The 21,206-nt window shown below is 36.0% G+C and overlaps 2 protein-coding genes across 2 annotated transcripts in view; one reads left to right on the forward strand and one right to left on the reverse strand.

The window, feature by feature from the left end:
- LOC127977377 (coiled-coil domain-containing protein 3) overlaps positions 1-21,206 on the forward strand; it is a 74,712-nt gene that overhangs the window by 2,346 nt on the left and 51,160 nt on the right. Inside the window, exon 3 of the mRNA XM_052582258.1 lies at positions 461-676. Within this exon, the coding sequence (XP_052438218.1) occupies positions 461-676 (216 nt within the window). The remainder of the gene's footprint in view (positions 1-460; positions 677-21,206) is intronic.
- LOC127977341 (calcium/calmodulin-dependent protein kinase type 1D-like) overlaps positions 4,294-21,206 on the reverse strand; it is a 56,401-nt gene continuing 39,488 nt past the window's right edge. Inside the window, exons 3-11 of the mRNA XM_052582217.1 lie at positions 20,935-21,009; positions 17,070-17,208; positions 16,861-16,987; positions 14,532-14,607; positions 10,891-11,003; positions 10,371-10,449; positions 9,442-9,529; positions 9,015-9,273; positions 4,294-8,757 (exon numbers count right to left, since the gene is read on the reverse strand). Coding sequence (XP_052438177.1) covers positions 8,627-8,757; positions 9,015-9,273; positions 9,442-9,529; positions 10,371-10,449; positions 10,891-11,003; positions 14,532-14,607; positions 16,861-16,987; positions 17,070-17,208; positions 20,935-21,009 — 1,087 coding nt within the window. The 3' untranslated portion in view covers positions 4,294-8,626. The remainder of the gene's footprint in view (positions 8,758-9,014; positions 9,274-9,441; positions 9,530-10,370; positions 10,450-10,890; positions 11,004-14,531; positions 14,608-16,860; positions 16,988-17,069; positions 17,209-20,934; positions 21,010-21,206) is intronic.

The raw sequence follows: 21,206 nt of genomic DNA on the forward strand, positions 1-21,206 counted from the left end.
TGGCCATTCATTTTTTATGTCGTTTGTGTTTAACTTTTTGTTCAATTAGCTGATGTGGTGACCTTTTAACATCACGTGACACTCTTTGGCCCTTTACAATGGGGATTTAGACCGCTCTGCTGTTCAGGGAGAACATACAGCCTCCAGTTGCTCAAATACACACCATGTAATCACACGCTCTCCACATGTGCACACACACACAGCATGCCTCGACTTGTGTCTACTGTGGGCATGACAGCGGGTCACTTTTGAACTTCCTCCATCACACACACACTGGCATGTGTAGGGGTCCAGAGAATAAAGGCAGTACTCTACAGGAAGTAATAAGGCTGACAGAGGCTGGAAATGATGTCATGTCATTGTATGTTGACCTTCATTCCACAGGGTCAGGTTGTCAACACATGCTCAGATCTCTAAATTAGATTGCACACAAGTGACCGTCTGTGGTTTTATCTTTCAGCTGCTGTGTTCCTCCGTGCAGAAGGTGTTGTTTGAGGAGGAGGAGCGGGTGGGACAGCTTGAGGAGCGCGTGGCCGAGCTGGAGAGGAGGAACGACCGGTTAAAAGAGCGAGTGGGGAAACTGAGGCATTCTCTGAGGAAGGCCCGAAAAGTGTCCCGCCGTGCTGAACGGGAGTACCAGGAGCTGCAAGAGCGCCTGAAGACAGCAGAGAGACACGTAGGACATCACATCAATGCCATTTCACCCCAACACAGCCCTCCACGCTACAGATATACACACGGACTGTGAGCTCCAACACACACACACACACTCACACACACACTCACACCTTTACAAGGACACAAACAGACGGCAGTCTTCAAATCCCATATATGTACTTTTTTTTTTTTTGCTTCTTTCCACAGTTTTTAGCAATTAATTAAGCCCCAAATGTTCGGTGTAAACTTTTTGTACATAATTTAAAATGTTGATATTGATAAAGTAAACTTAAACCTAATATGCTTAATATGCTAATTCAAGATTTTAGTGTAAAAAGTGAATAGTTAAGGAACTGTTTCTAATCTGACCCATAAAAATGACTTTTTAGTGTAGCCTAATGTAATATTTTAGAGTTTGAGTTTGAATTAAATTAATTAATTTTGATGTTACCACATAAAAAATTTTTTTTTAAAAGATTTAAATGTTTACAGTGTATTACTTTTGAATCTTAAAGGGACAGTACACCCAAAATTCTGTCAATATTTACTCACCATCATCGCATTCCAAACCATTTCTGTCATCTTCTGAACACAAAAGAAGATATTTTGAGGAATGATGATAGTTTTTTTTACAGTGGGAACAGAAACTGTTTAGTTACTGACATTCTTTGGCAATTCTTCTTTTGTGTTGCACCAAAGCAAAAAATTCATGCAGGTTTGGAACAACATGAGTGAGTAAATAAAGACACCCTTTAAATCTTAAAATCAGTATATAACTTTAACATACACTGATGAACTGTTTACACATTCAAAATACAACTGACAGTGAAGTACATTAAGACGAAAGTTTGCAAAGTCTTAAAAGATTCAAAATGTAACCGGAAGTAGTGATGTCATCATTACATTTACATACCGACTTATGATTGGTTTGACTTACCTGAAAGTATTTTTGTTCGTCTTTAGTTTCGTTGTACATTGTAAAACTCAAACAAAATGCAAAGTTTTAGCAGAACAAATGCTATTAGCTCATACTTCTGTGAAGTTTGAGACTGTTGATATTAGTTTGTGCAGATGGATGGAAGAAAAGAAGGAGTAAAAGAGCAAAACAAACATCATGAAACATGTTTAGATGGGAGTGGAACTAAATTATGAATAAAAAGAAACATTGGTGTTTTTTAATGATTTTACAATTATTAAAATAATTTGTCTTAAAAGTCAAAATTAAATGTATTTTAACATTGTCGTCAGATTACTATTAACTTAAATTGGAAATTATAGAAAGCAAAAGAGGCCGCTGATATTCCCATGCAAAAACTATTAAAAGAGCTAATATAAAGGACCTGTACATTTACTGTACATCACCCCACACACACTTCACAGAGTGACATCAGAGGTACATTCAGATACCATGATTACACTGAATAACATTACATCTGATTCTTCCTTTCTGGTTGTAGCTGATAGTAATGCATCAGATGTTCACTTATCAAGCAGGCAATTCAGTGACGGCTTTTCATCAAGTCTACTGAGCAGATTGAGATAGAGAGCTGAGGAAGGGAAGGGGAGAGATGATATGTTTAACACGTGTCTGTCCAGTTCTGAGTTTCTCTTATCCCATTTGACAGAGACCCTAAAGAGTCATATCACATGTGGCGGTGTTAGTGAGTCTGCATCACGTCTTTTAAGGAGATAGTGGCTTTGATTTCACCAGTTCTTTAATCTAGATAGTAGTTGGCTCTCCAAGTCAACGAAAATGACTCACTGTGAACTAATATTGATAGATCTTACATGGTTTAATCTCACTCCGGCCCAAGCAAACACTATCCAGTCCTCTCATAAACATTAACCTCAGCTTATCCAACTACAAAAGATACCGGACTGACGTTTGTCCACTTTCAACACAGTCTGAGCCTGTTATCAAAGTCTTTGAGCTACGGAAGTGATCAAACAGCAGGAACTAAGAGACTGGAGGCTGATAGCAGGAGCTGATGATGGACGCTGACTGTGAAGTTAAGAACCATAGAAATTTACTTGGCAATGTTAAGGTTTTGGTCACTTGGTAGCATCTCTATATTAAATCGCACTCTGTTGCAAATTGCCAACATCAGTTAATTTTAAGAAAATAACATTCTTAGAACTGTGGCTAACATTCTTCCTGTAGTGTTTAGAATGTTTGTTCAGAGTTATCTGTTTTTGATAGTGGTACATCATTCATGGAGTTTTGTTCCCCTTGAAATTTTTCAGTTGGATGCTTTTCTAACTTGTTTCAGAATGTTCAGAGAATATTCAAAAGTAATGTTCCAATACTGTTTACATGGTTTCTGCAGGTCTTAAAAAAAGTCTTTAATTTGATCTTCTATAAGTTCATATAAATATAATAAAACAGTAAGTTGTTGTTGTTTTTTGAGCCCATTGGCAGATTAAAAAAAAACTCCCATAACTGAGGAAAAAACAAAAAAGTATGTTAGGTTTGATAGAGAGCGGGTCACATGTTGCTGAGCGCACTGATATTGGCTTTTGAGGCGATGCAGTTAGAAGCCATTTATTTTAATCACAGGATAATGAGAGGGAAACTCTGCTGCTCCCTGCAGCAGCACGAGGAGAAAACAATGTGTGCTTTCCTCCAGGGAAATCTTGCATCTATTTTAAGATGTTTCAGATGTTGGTGTGTAAAATGAAAGTGGGTTTCTGAGGGGTCAGGTCTGCTGAAGAACCTATAGCACAAAATAAAGTGTATGACTGGATCTGATGATGAAGAGTGGAAAGAAAAATATGAAAAGTTATGAAAGAAAAAACATCTTTGCATTTTTCCTTTTCTCTAGCTTGCTTCCTAATCTAGTTGTCTAATAAACATGATATTGTATTTTATTTTATGATTATCGTTGGCACTTTGACTGAAGATGAAAGCATCTGCTAAATGCATAAATGTATTGTAAATGTAACAATAATTTAGCTTTACACATAATTCCATATTCAGATACACGTTTAGAGAAAACAGTTGATAATCAAAACAAGAAAATATATCTTGGGCAAGAAAAATAGCCTTTGTTTGTGAATTAAGATAATTTTTCTTATGCATTGGCAAACCTAACAAAATGTAGATTTTTTTTTTTTTTTCAGAAAGCAAGACTTAATATATTACAGAATTTTGCTTCAAGTAAAAGCATCTTAATTCAAGAATGTTTAGATATTTATACTAGAAAACAAAACAATTTTTCTGCATTTTATCGATGTCTAAAATTCAAGAACCTGCAGAAACACTGAAATGCAAAAAAAGAAAAAAGAAATTTAGGGAAAACTTAATATGCCATCCATAAATCACATGAGGTAGATAGAAATACACAACACACCACAACATACCCTCTTTTTCAATGAATGTCTGCCAAGCTGGCAGGCAACCTGTAGTTTTTGAATATTGAGTAGCTTGTCAAGCAAGCTGCATTTTCTACGAGTTTTAGCAGAAGTCATCGCCTGTAGCTCTGAGCTGGTGGGAGACCGGCAACATCCAGCCCGGCTGATCGCTAATGTAAAACCACTTATGCTGGACCCAAACTAAACAAATGACAGAAAACAGTGTTCAAAAGCTAAATGGGGTCAGAGAGATACTGAGATCCGTATCAAGCCATACAAGACAAATCATGATCATTCAGGATTTATTTAAGGAAAAAGAAAGGGAAAAAAAACAATCACTCATTCCCCATTGCTTAACAGCATGGAATATAAACTCTGATATGTGCAGATGATTGTCAAAGGCATTGGATATACAAGCCCCATATCGACAGAAGATCACATCACAGTAAAGTTAGTATTCGTGTGCCACTCCCAAAATATGATCATCATTGTCACATGCATATGAGTATATAATTCACATTTCACTGGGCAACTTTTATTTCGGACAGGTTATGTGAGAGATGCAGAGATCACAAGGCCTGCATTATCAGCGTTGCATTTTTTAAATATTTATATATTCATATAGATATAGACATATTTCTTCATACATATAGTTACATGGTAAGGACTTTTGAAAATATACGCAAACAATCGGTTGAATCGGAAAGCGCATTTAACATGCTCGCAATTCTTTATAAAATCATTCGGTGTGGTCGCAAGGTTTTTCTTTCTTAATTTGCAAAGAAGTCGACATTCAAGGGACAAGTTTAAAACTGCACAGTCACTGGTTAGCACAGACACTTGTCAGTCACAGCTTTTTCATCGTAAGAGGCAAAAGTGACGCCTGAGTTGGTAAAAAAAAACTAAACAAAGGAACACATCAGGGAACGATTCTTCTGGAAAAGGTGCATCACAAAAGATCATCGTTATATATTCACCATGTTGCGCGTGAGAAGTTTGTACAATAGAAACGTGATTTTTTTCAGAACGTACGACATTGAGCGAGAAACAAGATTGTGAATATACATCTGTGCATTACTGTCAACTGTGAGGCCGATAACTGCAGAGAAAGGCAGTGTTTAGAGAACGAAATGACACACATGGTGTACACAGTAACATCTCTTCAGGGACAACATGATAGACACGTCACAATCACATTTTATTTACAAAGCCTTTGGACACACAGTGATTTGCTCTGGACGCAGACAGACCACGGTGATGCTGTGGTCGAAGTGATCGCTCCACTCTGATTGATCAGGATGTGTTTGTGTGTGAGCCACGGCACGTGTGTGTGCATGGATTCACTATAGTATGTTAAAATGAGTTCATAGATCTAATTGTTATAGTTCAATATATTTATGTTTGGCTTGCAGTGGCAGTAACTGTATATGGATTTATCTTTGTTCAAAACACCCCAACATTTTGGTTTATACCTTGCACATCCTACTGAGGGTTCAAAAATTCAAAACCAGAATACCAGACACATTTCCTGCATTTTACACCCATAAATACGCACAGAAGTGACACTCACAAACACAGACTACATGGACAATGAAGCCAAAAATTTTAGACCCTGTTGCCACAGAAAACCATTTCTAATTGTCCCTCAGTTTATGAAAAGGAGCAGAAATTACATTTGTAGTAATGCACTTACAATGAAAGTCTACAGGGGCAAGAAATTGCAATGTAATACATTTTAACAGACTTTTTTTTTTTTCAGATTTTCAAGAAATTCAGTCTTTCTACTGCAAAATTATTAGCTCAAATAACACCTATTTGTACAGAAAAAATTAAGACTTGCCCTATAATGCCATTCTATATAGTAAGACTTTTATTCTTACAAACTAAGAGACAAACTGAAATGATTTCCTGTGGTAATCAACATCATGCCACAGATACTGTCATTCAACATTCATCTAAATAACCTTTAGTTATCAAACCCTTCATAAACGGCTCTGAATGAAACTGAAATGTGCAGTATGGTTCATTCAAATCAAATAAAACCGCTTTTGTGACATACAAAAACACAACGTTACACCAGTTTCGTGAAAAGCTTTGCAGAGCATCTCTGTTGTGAGATTACAAACTCCTCTCGGGTGTGAAAATGAAGACAAAGTGCTGCATGCATGACCTGACTGAAAAATAAAGCCATTAGCTCAAACCCACCCACACTGAAACAGACATTCAGGATGAAACAAATGGGAAATTCATGGAGATATTCGATGGCACTTTGGAAAATATCACACACTCCTAAATCTTGTCCGTAGACGAGGTTCCCTCCTGTGATTTTAACAAACCATAAAGGGCAATGAAGACATCAGTCACTTATAAAAACCTGACAGGACATAAGCAGAGCCATTCGGGGACAGAAGACCAGTCACCCATCAATAAGGAAGTGTAAAAACCTTAACTTAGCCCTTAAACCAATGCTAGAAATTCAGACACTCTTGAGTCGTACTGGGAAGATGTTTACAGTCACTAAAAGTTATGCTGCGTTCACGTTGTGTCAGAATTACACAACATGTCAACACATAATGGATCAATGATGGCAAAATACTTAATAGCCACACTAAAGAGCCACATTTTTTTTGCAAAATCAGGAAGAGCTAAGAGAGCACAGCATAATATGCTGGCTATAATAAAAGTACATATTAAATTGAAATATTTAGCAGTATCTATACAAAGCTGCCTTTTAAAAGTGAAGTTTCGGCACCACTAGCATCACAAAATGTTGCAAAAAAAAAAAAAAAATCCTAAACTCTTCTGTATGCCATTGGTCGCATACAAAGGCCAATCCTGCCCTTAACTTGTTTCCAATCTGTAATAGAATGCAATAGTGACCGTCCACTTTTTCAGCAGCCTTGGAACCGGAAGTATTTTTTCCATTCATTTTTCCCATTTAAGAGTTATTATAAGACATTGACCAAACCAACCAGCGATGAGGTGACTTACAACATTACAAACTTTTATTTGAAGCAAAAATGTATTTGAAAAGCGGAGAAAAAGACTTTAATCGCTCAAATGAGGAAAGGAACTACAATCCCATGAAGCACTTCAAATAAAAATCAAATTAAAAACAACAAATAAATTTAAAACTATTGATTTAAAGATGTTCTTTGTGTATGATATTGCAAAATATACATACACCAATATTAATTAAGTGTAGGGAGATTACATCAGTCATTAGCATTATTGCTTTGTGGAAAGTAGTTTTTCAGAATCATGGGTAATGTAGTTTTTCACAAGAAATCCCACTGTTGAACATAATGCAATCGATAAACATAAAAAAGTAAATCATATACCATCGTTAAACAACCTCGTAGCTCACAGTAGGTCTTTTAAAAATCAAATCTTCTATGGAGAAAAATGATGGGATTTACTTCCAGAACCCGATTTAGTAGTTTGTATCACACTTGGCTAATTCTGAAATGACGTGAACGTAGCATAACATAGCAGTTTCCCCACATGGTCAAACTGTCATACAAGCATCGTGTGAGTTAAACAGCTGTCCATCATCCTATTCAACATTTTTGACATTATTCCAACTGGATGAGACAATCTCAAACCATGGAGGGGTTACTAAAGATACCATCACTATGGTGCCCAGTGCAGCTGCGGAATTCCCTGAGAACTCGTTCACTGGGCGTAGAAAGACGCTGCCATGGCTTTCAGGAGATCTGTGTTGTGTATTAACAGTTATACTATATTCAGTTACTAACACTGACTGTCTGTGTGCATTTAAAGTCACATTTGAAATAGAGAATAACAGGATCAAGTAGTTTTTTCTCTGCTTTTAAAAAAAAAAAGGTCCAGTAAAGTAAGCTAACAATCAAACATATTGCATGTTTTAAAAGATATCTCAAACTTTGCGATGCTAAAACCTTATGGCGAGGTTTCAAATCGGTAATCTCCCATCTCATAAAACACTAGCAGTTGCGCTACCTGTTCTCTCATTTGTGCAAACAGAAGTCTCGACTCGAAAAATGTCGCAAAACAGTCTGACGTGATTATTAAAAGCTCTTCTGCAGGTCAGCGTAACACATCAGTGGAAAACCCCGAAAGATCAAAATGGTAGCTAACGAGAAATACAATAAATTGTGAGTAGATAGAGAAAGTGAAAACAGAGGGTAAGAGGGAAGAGCTAGACATATTATGATATAGTAAGAATCGTTTGACATTGGCACCGTCCTCTTATAAGGGCGGACACAATCATGCACACTTTCGTACCTAAACCTCTGCGCTCTTCGTTTTTTTTTTTTTTTTTCATGGCTGGCGTGGTTCGTAGCACATTCATAGCAAAGACATAACAGTTCTGTCTATCCGCACAAATTCACTTCTCAAAGTGGAAGCCATCTTCCAGACATTTCCGTCTCCTGTCGCTGCATGCATTGCACCCTCTAGTGGCCTGGAGGTTAAATGGCAGGAGTGCATTAGGTGCGTGCAGTGTTTTTAGCCTTTCAGTGTTTGCTATAGCGATGGGTCAGTCCTCTGCCTTACTGGACGGCAGGGCGGGGAATGGGCTGAGGGGCAGGGCTCACAGGGCGGTGGCCTCCCAGCTCTCTCCCCGCAGAACCTGGCGTCACTTGGTCCCAGTTAACACTGTGCTCACAGACACTACTGAGGGAGGGAGTGGCCTGCAGGGCTCCGCCCCTGAGGCAGTGGAGGAAGCAGCTGATGCCAGGGAACAGGAAGTTTGTGGAGGGGCAGTACCTACAAAAACATATTCACCAGTTAGAAGTGCATGCCTAAGTTAGAAAAAAGATTTTTTTTTTTTGCCATTATAAGCTATATACATGTAGATCCAATTGATTTAGGACATTTTAGTAAAATCATTTAAAAAATAAATGTAATTTTAAAATGCATTCAAATTATTGGAAGTCACGTTTATTATTTATTAAACATCGATAATATTTTGTATAAAAAGATTAAATGTATAAGACTATATTATATATAAGACTAATACTTACAGTCTTTGCGTGGTACAGAGGTGTTTCCTGTGGCCATATCATTACTGAGAACAGCATTTGCGTTGGGAGCAGGTTTGTGGTTTTGAGTAAGTACTGAAGTGGTGTTTGTTGTGGTGTTGGGTGGTAGGGTTGGAGTCTGATTGGCGTTCAGTATGCGGTTCTGGTTGGTGTTGCTCGATTGGTCCATGCTGCTCCCCATGCTACTGCCCAACTGCAGTCTCCTCATGTGGCGAACCACGGCCGTGGCGTTGAAGGCTTGCTGTTATATGGAGAGATGAGAAGTCATGGTCAAAAGGAACCGAAACAGACATTTCCAACTCTTAGGCCCGAAACATACAAATACTTCCAGCTAAACAAACTTCAAAATTTGTTCAGAATCTATTTGCACGAGGTTGCTGGCCTTATTCACAGTGTCACTTCTACTCACTCTCCATTTGCTTTTTGCAAAGTTTTTGCGCATTTGTCGACTGACGGACTCATGGATGTTCTTGCAGAGTGCAGTGTCTCCCGCGATCCTGAAAAGCAAAACGAAAAGTCAAACCTTTCCACCCTGCTTCACCTACAGTGACGTCCTCTCAAGAAGCACTTTGATTTACTCCAAAGTGTGTTAATTCACTATGGTTTCGATCCTTGTATGCTGTTCTCCAGTTTTTCAGACTCCAGTGTTTGGTAAGGGCTTGTTAAAGCTGCCTGTAGAGGATGTGCTAATTGCCGATTAGTGCTTTGGAATACATAATGTGAGATTAGGAGCAGTCTCTTAATTGGCTGGTGTTTATTCAGTAGCTTTCCTCCTGCCCTTGAGAGAGATCATGGTGCATGATAATAGAGAGACCGAATTCAGTCTGATACTCAGAACGTACACACAATCCCCAGCTGACGCACACAGCGTCTCAATCTAATATGAATGAAATGCTGCACTAATAATGAGAAATAAAGTCTCTAAATGCTGTTTCGGTACAGCTTAAGTGTCTTTGAGGACCTTAAAGACCGTCCAACAAAAAAAAGTCAATCATAAAGAACAATGACCTGCAGAGGTCTACTTGTTGCTGTTACAAAAGGATCTTTATTAAATTATTAATTTAGACAATATCACCTCATACAGCTAAGATAATCCACAATATTATTTGTAAGAAGAACTGTTTATTATTTATTATTGGGATCAACCATAATAAATCATCATTTAATTTAAAATAAATGATAAATAAAATAAATAAATACAATTAAATTAATAAAATAATTGCTTTATTATATTTTAAGATTATTTCTGTATAATAAAACTGAATTTCAACTGAATTATTATTATTTACTATTTAATAATAATAAAAATCATTTTGTATTTTGACAGTATTGACTTACCAGGGATGTCGAAGGGCCTGTTCACATGTGTATCGCTTTGAGGGGTCCTTTTCCATCAAACAACCGATGAAGTTTTTTGCTGTACATTAAATATAACAAATATAGAAGTTAAACATAAAATAATACAAAACGTACAAGTTCAGCAGCTCAGAACCATTCAACTACATTTGCATGCAAGGCATCCTATCTGCATTGTACACGGTGAACCTCCACTATTCCACCTTCATCCTCTTGGTGAGATTAAATTTATCGGTGGAAAGACTGACAACAAAATTTGGATTCATTCACAGTTCCTTGATTTGAAGTTTGGAAGAGTTTCACAGAGCTGATGCCCGTGGTGTTTACTGAATGCCAGAGCCGACGCTCAGACTTTCCTATAAAACATTTTTCCTCTCTTACTGGCAATATGTGGAGTTACTGAGAGATGAATAAGTGAGTGTGTTACAGAATAAACACCTATAAACCACACCATTAGCACCATGCGCTTCTTCTCTACACTTCACAGACAGAGTGAATATACCTGAATCAGATATATCATCCCAGTACGGTGCATCAAACTCATAGTCCGCTTTCAGGATCTGCTCAAAGAGTTTGGAGTCATTCTCGTCATAAAAGGGAGGGTAACCACACAGTCTGCAAGAAAACATACGTGTAATGCATCATTTCCATATTTACAGTACAGTATATGTGTGAAATTGAACCCACATATAGCCTTATATATGTAACCCTACTTATATAATATATCAGTAGTTCTTATATGCAACTTACATTTAAAGGGACAATTCACCTGAAAAAATATTATTATTATTATTATTATTTACTCACTCAAATAACTTTTTTCTTCTTTCTGAAGAATGTACTAGTTGCTCTTATCCATATAATGAAAGCATATAGCCTCAAAACCCTTGTAATATAACGCAATAATCATAAGAATGACTTTTATATACTTATTTTGTTATATTGGAGATTAGTCCTGAATAAATAATACTAGATTTCCACTTCTAAGTGAACAATCCCTTTAGATTATCAAGGCAAGGCAGGTTTATTTATATCCTGTACAGTAACATATTTCATACACAATGTTAATTCAAAATGCTTTACATAAAAGGAAGAAAAATAATCATAATAATAAAACAAGGAATTTAAAATGATTTAAAAATTGATTCTGAACAGTTAGAAATAGAAAATGATTATACATCAAAAACACATCAGTTCAAACCTTGATACTACAGTAAACGTTATGCTTAGTAAAAAAGTGTAAATAAACCCCATTCTGGACCTTTCTGGAATTTCGAAAAGAAAGACAGCTGATTAAACCTGATCAACGTAAATCAAATTTCCTTGGAATGTTTTTCTCCTCCCATCATCAAAGCCATTAAAATACCTTTCCTCATGGGGAACGGAGGCAGTGGGGGGGTGGAAGGGATGGTGATTTTCTGCCTGATTTCGACCCCATTACCTTTGTGTTTTTCTCTCTTCTCGTTGGATTAGCTAATCAGACGCTAAGAGAATTAGCTACAGTTTCAGCCAGTTGTCACTGCAATAATCACACCTGAGAAGAGACCAACCATCCATGAGATCAGACTCTGAGCTCTAGTGGACAGCTGGCTCTGAGGAAGAGGTGGGCAGAGCCCCTTATCACTAAACACACACCAGAGTCATTTTAGTAGCATTTATGTACTTTTACGCTTATCAATATTCTGAATTTGCCTTTATTTTCTATTTCAAGTTTTAGTATTTTTATTATGTGATTCTGTCAACTTGTACACTTTTTTTTTATATTAAGCTTTAGTTATTTGTTTTAGTAAAATGAAGTTGGCAACTAATTAAACCTCAGCTTTAAAATTCAGCTTTACTGCTATTAATGAGGTTTTCGGTAGTTTACAAGTTTACAAAAACAACTCTGACACAAACTCATATCATGCACAAAATTTGCCATTAGTCACCATTAAATCTAAATTGACTTTATACACATTCCTGACCTTGATGTGAATGATTCATAATATTTATTACACCAAAAGTGATAATACTGAATCATAATGTAATAAATTGCGTCCCTAAAAAAAATCAAGTTTGTCATATAGAGACCACTTTTCATGATCCAATCAATTCCTAATCAGAATCAGAAAGAGCTTTATCACCAAGTGTGTTTCCGCACACACAAGGAATTAATTTTAGTGTCGTAATGGATAAAATCAAGTCCTGCTTTTTATTTATTTCTTTTTTTGTTTGTTTAAAGGGATAGTTCACCCAAAAATTTAAATGAGCTGACAAAACAGCCGATAAAACATCACAATCATGCACATAAAAAGTTCATCCCCTGTTGTTCTCTCAAATCAAAATTTTAGTACTGTGTTCACTTGTAAATGGTCCTTGGTCTGTATCTGATGGACTGGAGTCATGTGGATTACTTGTGGATTATTATGATGCTTTTATTATACGTCGTATGACCTAAGGGTGAGTAAATTAATTTTTTTGGCTGAACAAAGTGACCTGTATATCATTATGGGAGTTAAAATGAATTACCTGAGCAAGAGTAAAACTGTAAACAAACTCAACCATAAAGATGTAATAGTTGGGATCCGGACAGCTGTGAGTGGGAGTGATGGGAAGCGCTGTCTGAACGACAGCTTCACCAGTTTGTTGACAGACAGTGTGAGTGTTTGTGTTGGCGCAGGAGTCGCCCCAGAGCAGACGGGATCCAAAGACCAAAACAAAAGACAATTGACTCAGATGTACATGTTTTTATGTTGCTTTGTCTGTGCTCAGACTCCCAGTGAAAAGCTAATAAACACACAGAGAAGCACAGATGGCCACAGCTTGTGTGAAATGTACAGCTTTTATGACACACTCCTAGTATCCTTATGAACATTCTCAAACTGAAACATGGAAGAAAACATACAGAGGGTCAAATGAAGATAACACAGTGGTATCGCAATGGTTTGTTTGGGAGGAATGTACTTTAGTGTAAGGAATACTCCATTTGAATGGTCATGATTATAATAATTTTGCTGGCAATATTAAATCAAGAAATGTCATGAATATTTAAATCATTTACCGTACTTTTTATTTGGCCAGTAGGTTTCCTAAAGACTTTTGAATATTAGAGTGTTAGGACTCTTTAAGTTATAGTGGGCAAGTTTGATTCTTCTTCCCGAATCAGTTCAAACTGTCTGTTCCAAGTGAATCAGTTCAAAACTTTGATTCTGGTAGTGAGTCATCACTCAAAAATCTTCATGGAAGTCCACGTGGTATTTTTTTATATAATAAAATGTTTTATATAAACAAGTATTTTATATATATTAAAAAAAATGTAGTTCTATAGCAAAAAACTAACTAAAATTATACATATTCAATAAAACATTTTAAAAGATTAAATAAATATTGTTAAAATAAACAATAATAAATTAAATCAAAAACCGCTTCATCCATCACATTTAATGAAGCAGAAGATAGTCACTGAAGAATTACCAAGTGCTCTTCTAAATAAACAGTTATTAGTAAAAAAAAAATATTGCATTTTAAGTCATTTTAAAGGCTGTTGTTTGCTTATGTCTATTTTTATTATGCCTACCAAAAAAAACAAAAAAGGCTGAATACTTCTGTCCATTATTATTTGAAGTAACAAAACCATGGTTAATTTGTGGTACTTTTAATTGTACTTTTTTCGTAGTAAAACCACTGTAAATTTTCATAAGGGTACATGGAACCTCTGAGAATATTAAGGCAGATGTATTGGTGATGTTGAAATTATCTTCAACACATTTTTTCAAAAAAGCAACTTTTTTTAGCCAAATTTTACATTTAAGAAAACATGGTATCTGGGTATTCATTAGCACCATCACTGTACCATGGTAACACCGCAGTTTTTATTGGTAAGAAAGCATTCCCATCTGCTGAGAAACCAGAGGAAATCCAGAAATCTTCCATTAATCAAGATCTCAAATATTTGTGAGACTCAAACTCTCTCTTTTGTTTTAATGACTCACTCAAACTGCAGCACAACAATAAGCCCATATAAAGAGTCTGATGAAAGTGGGGCACAACATCTGCAGCTCATCAGGAGAGATGGCTCAGTTACTCAGAGGTCCAGTGAATCTTCTTCTGAAGATTTCCTCAGCTTATAAATTAAAGGACAAGTGTGGCATTGTGGGTACTTACAGGATGTAGGCAATGACGCCGATAGACCAGCAGTCCACAGCTTTGCTGTACGGCTTCTGAGCGAGAACTTCTGGAGCTGAGAAGAGACAAACAAATCCAATCATTCCTGTATGCCATTGAGTTTCTGTCTTGTTAGACAACTAGATCAAATTAAAGACTTGGACATCTTTGTGTTAGTGTAAGTGTGAGTGGATGTGTCTGAGAAAGCAGACTCATGAAGAACTCCTGAAGGGCACTCAATGCACCATCAGGACAAACATGTTTTTGAGACACACACACCTTCACACAAACTCATCCTGTTATACTCCACAGGAGGCTGAGGCTCCTGAGTCCTTCTAAATTGATTCTATTATTCTCCATTTTCCGCCTCTAAACGTTCTCTTCCTCCCTTCAGAAAACGAGCTTTCACTCATGACACAAAAGCTTTGTTTCTGTGGTTTAGGGCTTCAACTTATCCTAGAGTCGCCTGTTGTGTGTGCGTGCTGGACTAGTCTGTTACTCATGAAAGCTGCGTTTCGAAACGCCCTTGAAAAGAAAAAACACATTTCCATCAGAAATGTTAGAAACTCTGTGACCTCCTAAAAACACACGGGTAGCAGCGATGAAGAAGAAACTTTTAAACTATAGCAAGCGATGCATCATTTATAAAGTACTCCGACTAAAGTGACGCTGCTCTTTGAAAAATGAGCTACATTGAAGCTAATTACGAGGTCAATATATTTTAGATTTAAAATAAAAAAGAAGAAAAAGTTCTCAAACATGGATCTCATTTAGGTTTGTGTATTAAATATTCACAATATATTTACTGTTTATTGCTGGTAAAATGCAAGACACAAAATTATATTAAAAAGTAAAAGATATAAAAACGAATGTTGACATTTCTTGCAATTCTGACTTTTCTTATCAGAATTATGAATATACATTCTGTCATGGAATGAAACAAAATAAAGATTTTTTCATCTTACAAGTCAGACCTTTTTCCTCATAATTCTGAGTTTATATCACATCTGATTCTGAGGAAAGAAATATAAACTCATAACTGCGAGGAAAAAATTCTGCATTGTGAGATGAAAAGTTGAGATAAGAAGCATTTTCCTTTTTTATTTATTTCTTTATTTTTTCCCCAAGCTTGCATAAAATATTTCGCAATACTATGATGAAAAATAATGCTGTAATGTCTGTTTTTCATTAGAAAATGATAAAATGATTAAATGTAAGCTATTTTGAACAGCTAAGGTACTCGTATCGTGGCTACAAGTACAGGTCCATGGAAACTTGTCTGTAAAGACTGCCTCAAACACACATGTATGAAGAGGAATGCAGGAAACTCAACAGTACTGAGACTAAACCCATGTGCAGAGGAATCTTACATAATCTTATTCATTTTAATTATTCGTTTAAGTGAAACATTGTTTCTGCTTTTAATGGGTAACGCTTCATGATGAAGTTTCATTTGTTAACATTAGTTTTTGCATTAGGTAGTGATAAACAATTATTTTACAGCATTTATTAATCTTGGTTGTCAATTTCTACAGAATTTCTTCATTGTTTCAAAATTTTATTGAATGATGAACAAACATGAATTCTATAAACAAAGACTATAAAAAAAATAGTATGTTTATAAACTACAGTTTAACCTAGATTAATAAATGCTAAAAAACTAGTTGTTATAGTTAGTTGTTACGCTTAATACTTTAACTAATATTAACAAATTATCTTATTGTAAAGCGTTACTGATATTTAATAATAATAATAATACTTATTATCTATTGTAAAACAAAACTAAGTTACTAACCACATGATATGAAAGTTAGTTTTCATTTAATTTTTTTTTTTGCATTTTTTATCAAATATTTATATTTAATATGAATATTAAATATAGTTTATATTTAAATATAATGATTTTTATTTCTTTTTTTTATATACAGTATATTTTACTTTAGCTTCAATATCAATTAACAATAGCTATTTTCGATCAAAGTTACTAACCACATAATATGAAATGTAGTTTTCTAATTCAATATTTTCTAAACTGAATGTTCAGAGATTTTCTGTACCCAGCCTGTGTGTGTTTATATCACATGCAGCATCACATTCAGCCATCTTGGCTCAAGAGTGTTGCAGTCGCTCTAATCGCAGGGGAAAAGCAGGCGACTGTGGGGCAGTTCTGTCAGTCCGAGATAAGAATAAGCTTGAAGTGCAGATATAGGCCAACCAACACATGCATCCCATCCAGTCACTTTCCAACAGCTAAAATATACACACATTTGTATCTTCAATAGGCAAACTCATAAACATCTCAAGCTGGCTTTTATATATAACCTCTTACCCACGTATCCCGGCGTTCCACAGGCTGTTGACATGACATCACCTGTCCCCTCCATCTTAGACAGACCGAAATCACTGATCATGATCTTTGAGGCATCTTGAGGGTTGAAATAGAGCAGATTCTCTGGCTGAAGATAGAAAACACATTCATAGTCAAATCAAACATATCAAACCAGAGCAGAATTGCGAATGTGGGTGTGTTTTGCTCACCTTTAGATCTCTGTGTACAATGCCCATACTGTGGAGGTAGTTTACAGCATCAAGTACTTGTCTGATAAGTGTACTGGCATCTTTCTCAGTGTAGAAACCTTTCTCCACAATCCGGTCGAACAACTCGCCTCCAGACACACTGGAAAAAGACAGAAAGTGAGAGAGAGAGACCACAAAAAAAGCAGAGAGACCACTAAAAAACAAATTCCATATTACAATAAATTATAAATTTAAATGTTTAATTACATAGTAAAACATTAGCAGTAATGGGTATCCTAATACACAGTACAATTGCAGGCCTGTTATTGATGTTGGATCTGATCAGATCAAACCAAAACAGTGCAGAACTGATTTGAATACAGGGGGAAAATGACTTTATCTCATCCCTGTTAGTGCAGAGACCAAGAGGCAAAGAACTCAATGACGTTTAGCCTCTTGATCTCCTACACCTGCATTAGCAGGTCATTCCTATGTAAATTCAAACTCCGCTACATGCAAATTTAAACTCAAAGCTTAAGAGTGCATACATGTGCATTAGTGCAGTTCCAGCTTTTCAGAGCACATTAATGCTTACTTAAAGTCTGAGGCTGGACTTGGTGTGGTCTGAGCAGGGGTTGTTTTCAAACTACTAAGACTATAGCGCCCTCTTCTGGATGGAGATACAATCACTTTTGTTTATAGTCTTTTGCGAGTGTCTCAAAAGAAATCGATGTATTGTCCATTGATGCATATACACACGAAATATGCATTAAATAACAATTAAGTGTTTCTTGTCACCTAATTCATCCTTTGTTTTGATCTATATGTAGGACACAATTAAAAAAAAGCTAACATTTATAAGTAAAATTTCCCGTGAAAAACCAACTTCTACCTATTATAAATAGCTCCTTAAGGTAGCAAATGCACATTTGAGTATATTGGACGAAGCAGCAGTTTTGAGGAGACTATTTTTACTACACACTGATGTAAGAACTTGTAACATCCATGAAACTTTTCCACTGGACAAAAGGTTCCATATAAAAAATATGTTTAAGAACTGTTTACTAAAAGGTTTTTGGGGAACCAAAAATGGTTATTCTACGGCATCATTGCAAAAAGTTTTTTTTTTTTTTTTTTTGCAAAAAGCTTTATTTTTAAGAGTATATGTAGGATTATTTCTTATTTTTACAAAGTATACTGCTGCCAACATGATAATTTGTGTTGTCTGTTCCTCCAGTGCACATTGCTTATTTCATTTCCAAGCCTGACAGTGTAAGTTATGGTTATATGGACCTTGGCAGGGAAGGAAACCTTTTGGACCTTAATTTAACATCCCTGCTCTACGTCCTTACGATGCACCATCTCAGTTGTAGTCAATGGATTTACAGCGCTCTCTGCTGCAGTGTGTCCGTATCTTTCTCTGTCCTCACCTAGTCTTTATTTCTCTTGTTCCACTGCCTTAAATCATGTCATACTGTGCAGTAGTGCCTGAGGGTATAACATGCATAAAGAAAACCGTCCATTTCTGATTGAATCACACTTACACACACTTACATGAAGAGTGATTATGAAAAGAGTTTCTAAACTGTATCTCTGAGTTTATACAGAAAGCAGAATGGTACTGTTTAAATATTCATCTCAACACCATATGCCTAAATGTTCTTCATGTTTTTCTCAGTAACACACACACACACACACACACACACACACACACACACACACACACACAACCTATTAACAGGGAAAAGAAGGGCAGGCTCCCGGCCAAATTTCAAATTAACACTGTGGAATTCAAATTCTAATGCGGTTTCCAGGGGCAAAATGAGGATGAAAATAAATGTTTATATCCTCTAATCCGCCTGACTTCCTCTCGTCTCCATATCATCAGTATTTAAAATATTGAAATGAAATCAGAATTGACCCTGTTTATGCTGTTGTCCTTGTAATCTCTCATGAAAATGTAATAAAGTGCTCCATCCCTGAACCAAATTTCCTTAACCCCTCTCCTGCAACCACCTGTCATAGATATCACTTTACAGGATCAAGTTAATTCCTGATGGATAAAGCAGTCCATGCACTCACTTTTCTTATCTACATATATGGACAATCATTTGAGTTTTCGAATACACAACCCACAACATCATAAATGACCTCTATGTAAATGATTATTCCAGGTTTAATACAAGCTAAGCTCAATCTACAGAATTTGTGGCATAATGTTGATTGCCACAAAAAAAATATTGGGTGTTCATCTATCTTTTTCTTAAAAAAAAAAAAAATAAATAAATAAAAACACTAAAATCAGATTTCCACTGAGTGAAGCAGGCAAATCTGTAAACATAAAAATACTCACTATTTCAATAGAACAGCCACAAGATGTAAAAAACATGCATGTTAACATGGTTTTATTAATAAAAATCTCTTATTTACCAATCAAGTTATATCCAATTTTACTGTTCCCATCAGCCTAATATGCTGCTCCAGAAACATTTCAGATTTTTGTCAATGCTGAAAACAGTTGTGCTCTCTCTGTTGATTTTGTTTAGTTGTGCCATTTCTGTGGAAACCAATACTTTTTTCAGGATTTGTGATTAATATAAATCTAAAAAAAACAGCATTTATTTGAATTAATCGTTTGTAAAATTATACATGTCTTTACCGACACTTATGTTGCATCCTTGTTGAATGAAAGTAGAAAAAAAGTCACATTCTAGAAGTAAAATTGCTAATGCCATTTCACTGCCTCACATACATCACTAATAACTTTAACATGCTCTGAAAACACACACTGCTCTGATGCAGTAAACGGTCTTTAAGGCCATGTTGTTAAAAAAAAAAAAATTCTTCTTTAAATGCATATGATGCACACACTAAATGCTCACCTAATATTAGGTGTGTGTGTGTGTGTCTGTGATTGCAGTGTTGGACAGACATGCACATTCTGCTACCCATCACCGATGTTACACAACGCTTCTACGTCAGCATACAACAGCGCTCAGCCAACTCACCAGACTGCCACCCTCTCTCTTCCTCTCTGTCCAGATCTGCATTCTTCATCTTCCAGTTCACTGTGATCTGGTTTGCGGCCTACCATGCCATCCTTTATTCTTATCGCTTTACAGATAAAGTTTTGCGCATTCATGTGTCAGAACATTGAGCTCATGGAAACGGAGCTGAAGTGAAGGACAGTACAGAAGTCACTTTAATATGTGAGCAAGAGGTCAGACTGTCCACTGCTGTTTAATCAAAGAGTAAAAACACAAAATACAGCGTTTTTTTTTTTTATTGCAGAAATGCCTGAGGATCTGAAAGATGAGCATCAGAGATGTTTTGAATTTGTCTTATGCTTATATTTCTTTCCACTCTCTCCCTGACCCTTTGAATCAAACAGGCCTTTTTTGTTACTGTACTTTTAAGACTTCAATATGTAAATTATCTCTCTTATGATGGGCTAACCTCTTCGCATGTGAAATGAGCTAGCGACACCCCCACTAGGTTACTGAATACTGATAAGGAGATGACGATGTGGGCTGTAATATATTAAAGTCACAGTTCACTCAATTCTGACATGACTGAAGAGCAAGCACCACAGACACCATCAAAAGTGACACTAAAGACATTAATAATGTTTTAAAAGACTTGCTGTTTCAAATCAATGCTGTTCGTTTGAGCTTTGTATTCATTAAAGAATCCTGAAAAAACTCTTTCATGGTTTCCACAAAAATATTAAGCAGCACAACTGATGAAAAACCTTACCAACCCCAAACTTTTGAAAGGTGTACATACATAAACAGCTGGATATTTGTCTGTTAAAATGTACAGAATGAACAGAAAGACATAAGCACAATGCATTGTGAGTAATTGTGTAAGCATTAAATATACTCACAGCTGCATTATAAGGTAGAGGTGATTGGGGCTTTCACAGATGTCCTCCAGCGCCACTATGTTCTCATGCTTAATTCTGCAATACAAAATCCATAAAGCTCAATTGAATGCACAATTTAACAACATCATTAATATCAGATATGTATTCCTATCAGAGACATATGTCAATATGTTTATCTTTCCATCTGAATGGAAACAAGACAAAAAGTATGTATATTTATGTATATTCAAATAAATTCCTAAAAATAAAATAAAAATGCATGTGTGTGTGTG

Source organism: Carassius gibelio, chromosome A4 (assembly GCF_023724105.1).
Source record: "Carassius gibelio isolate Cgi1373 ecotype wild population from Czech Republic chromosome A4, carGib1.2-hapl.c, whole genome shotgun sequence".
In the NCBI taxonomy this organism is placed as follows: domain Eukaryota; kingdom Metazoa; phylum Chordata; class Actinopteri; order Cypriniformes; family Cyprinidae; genus Carassius; species Carassius gibelio.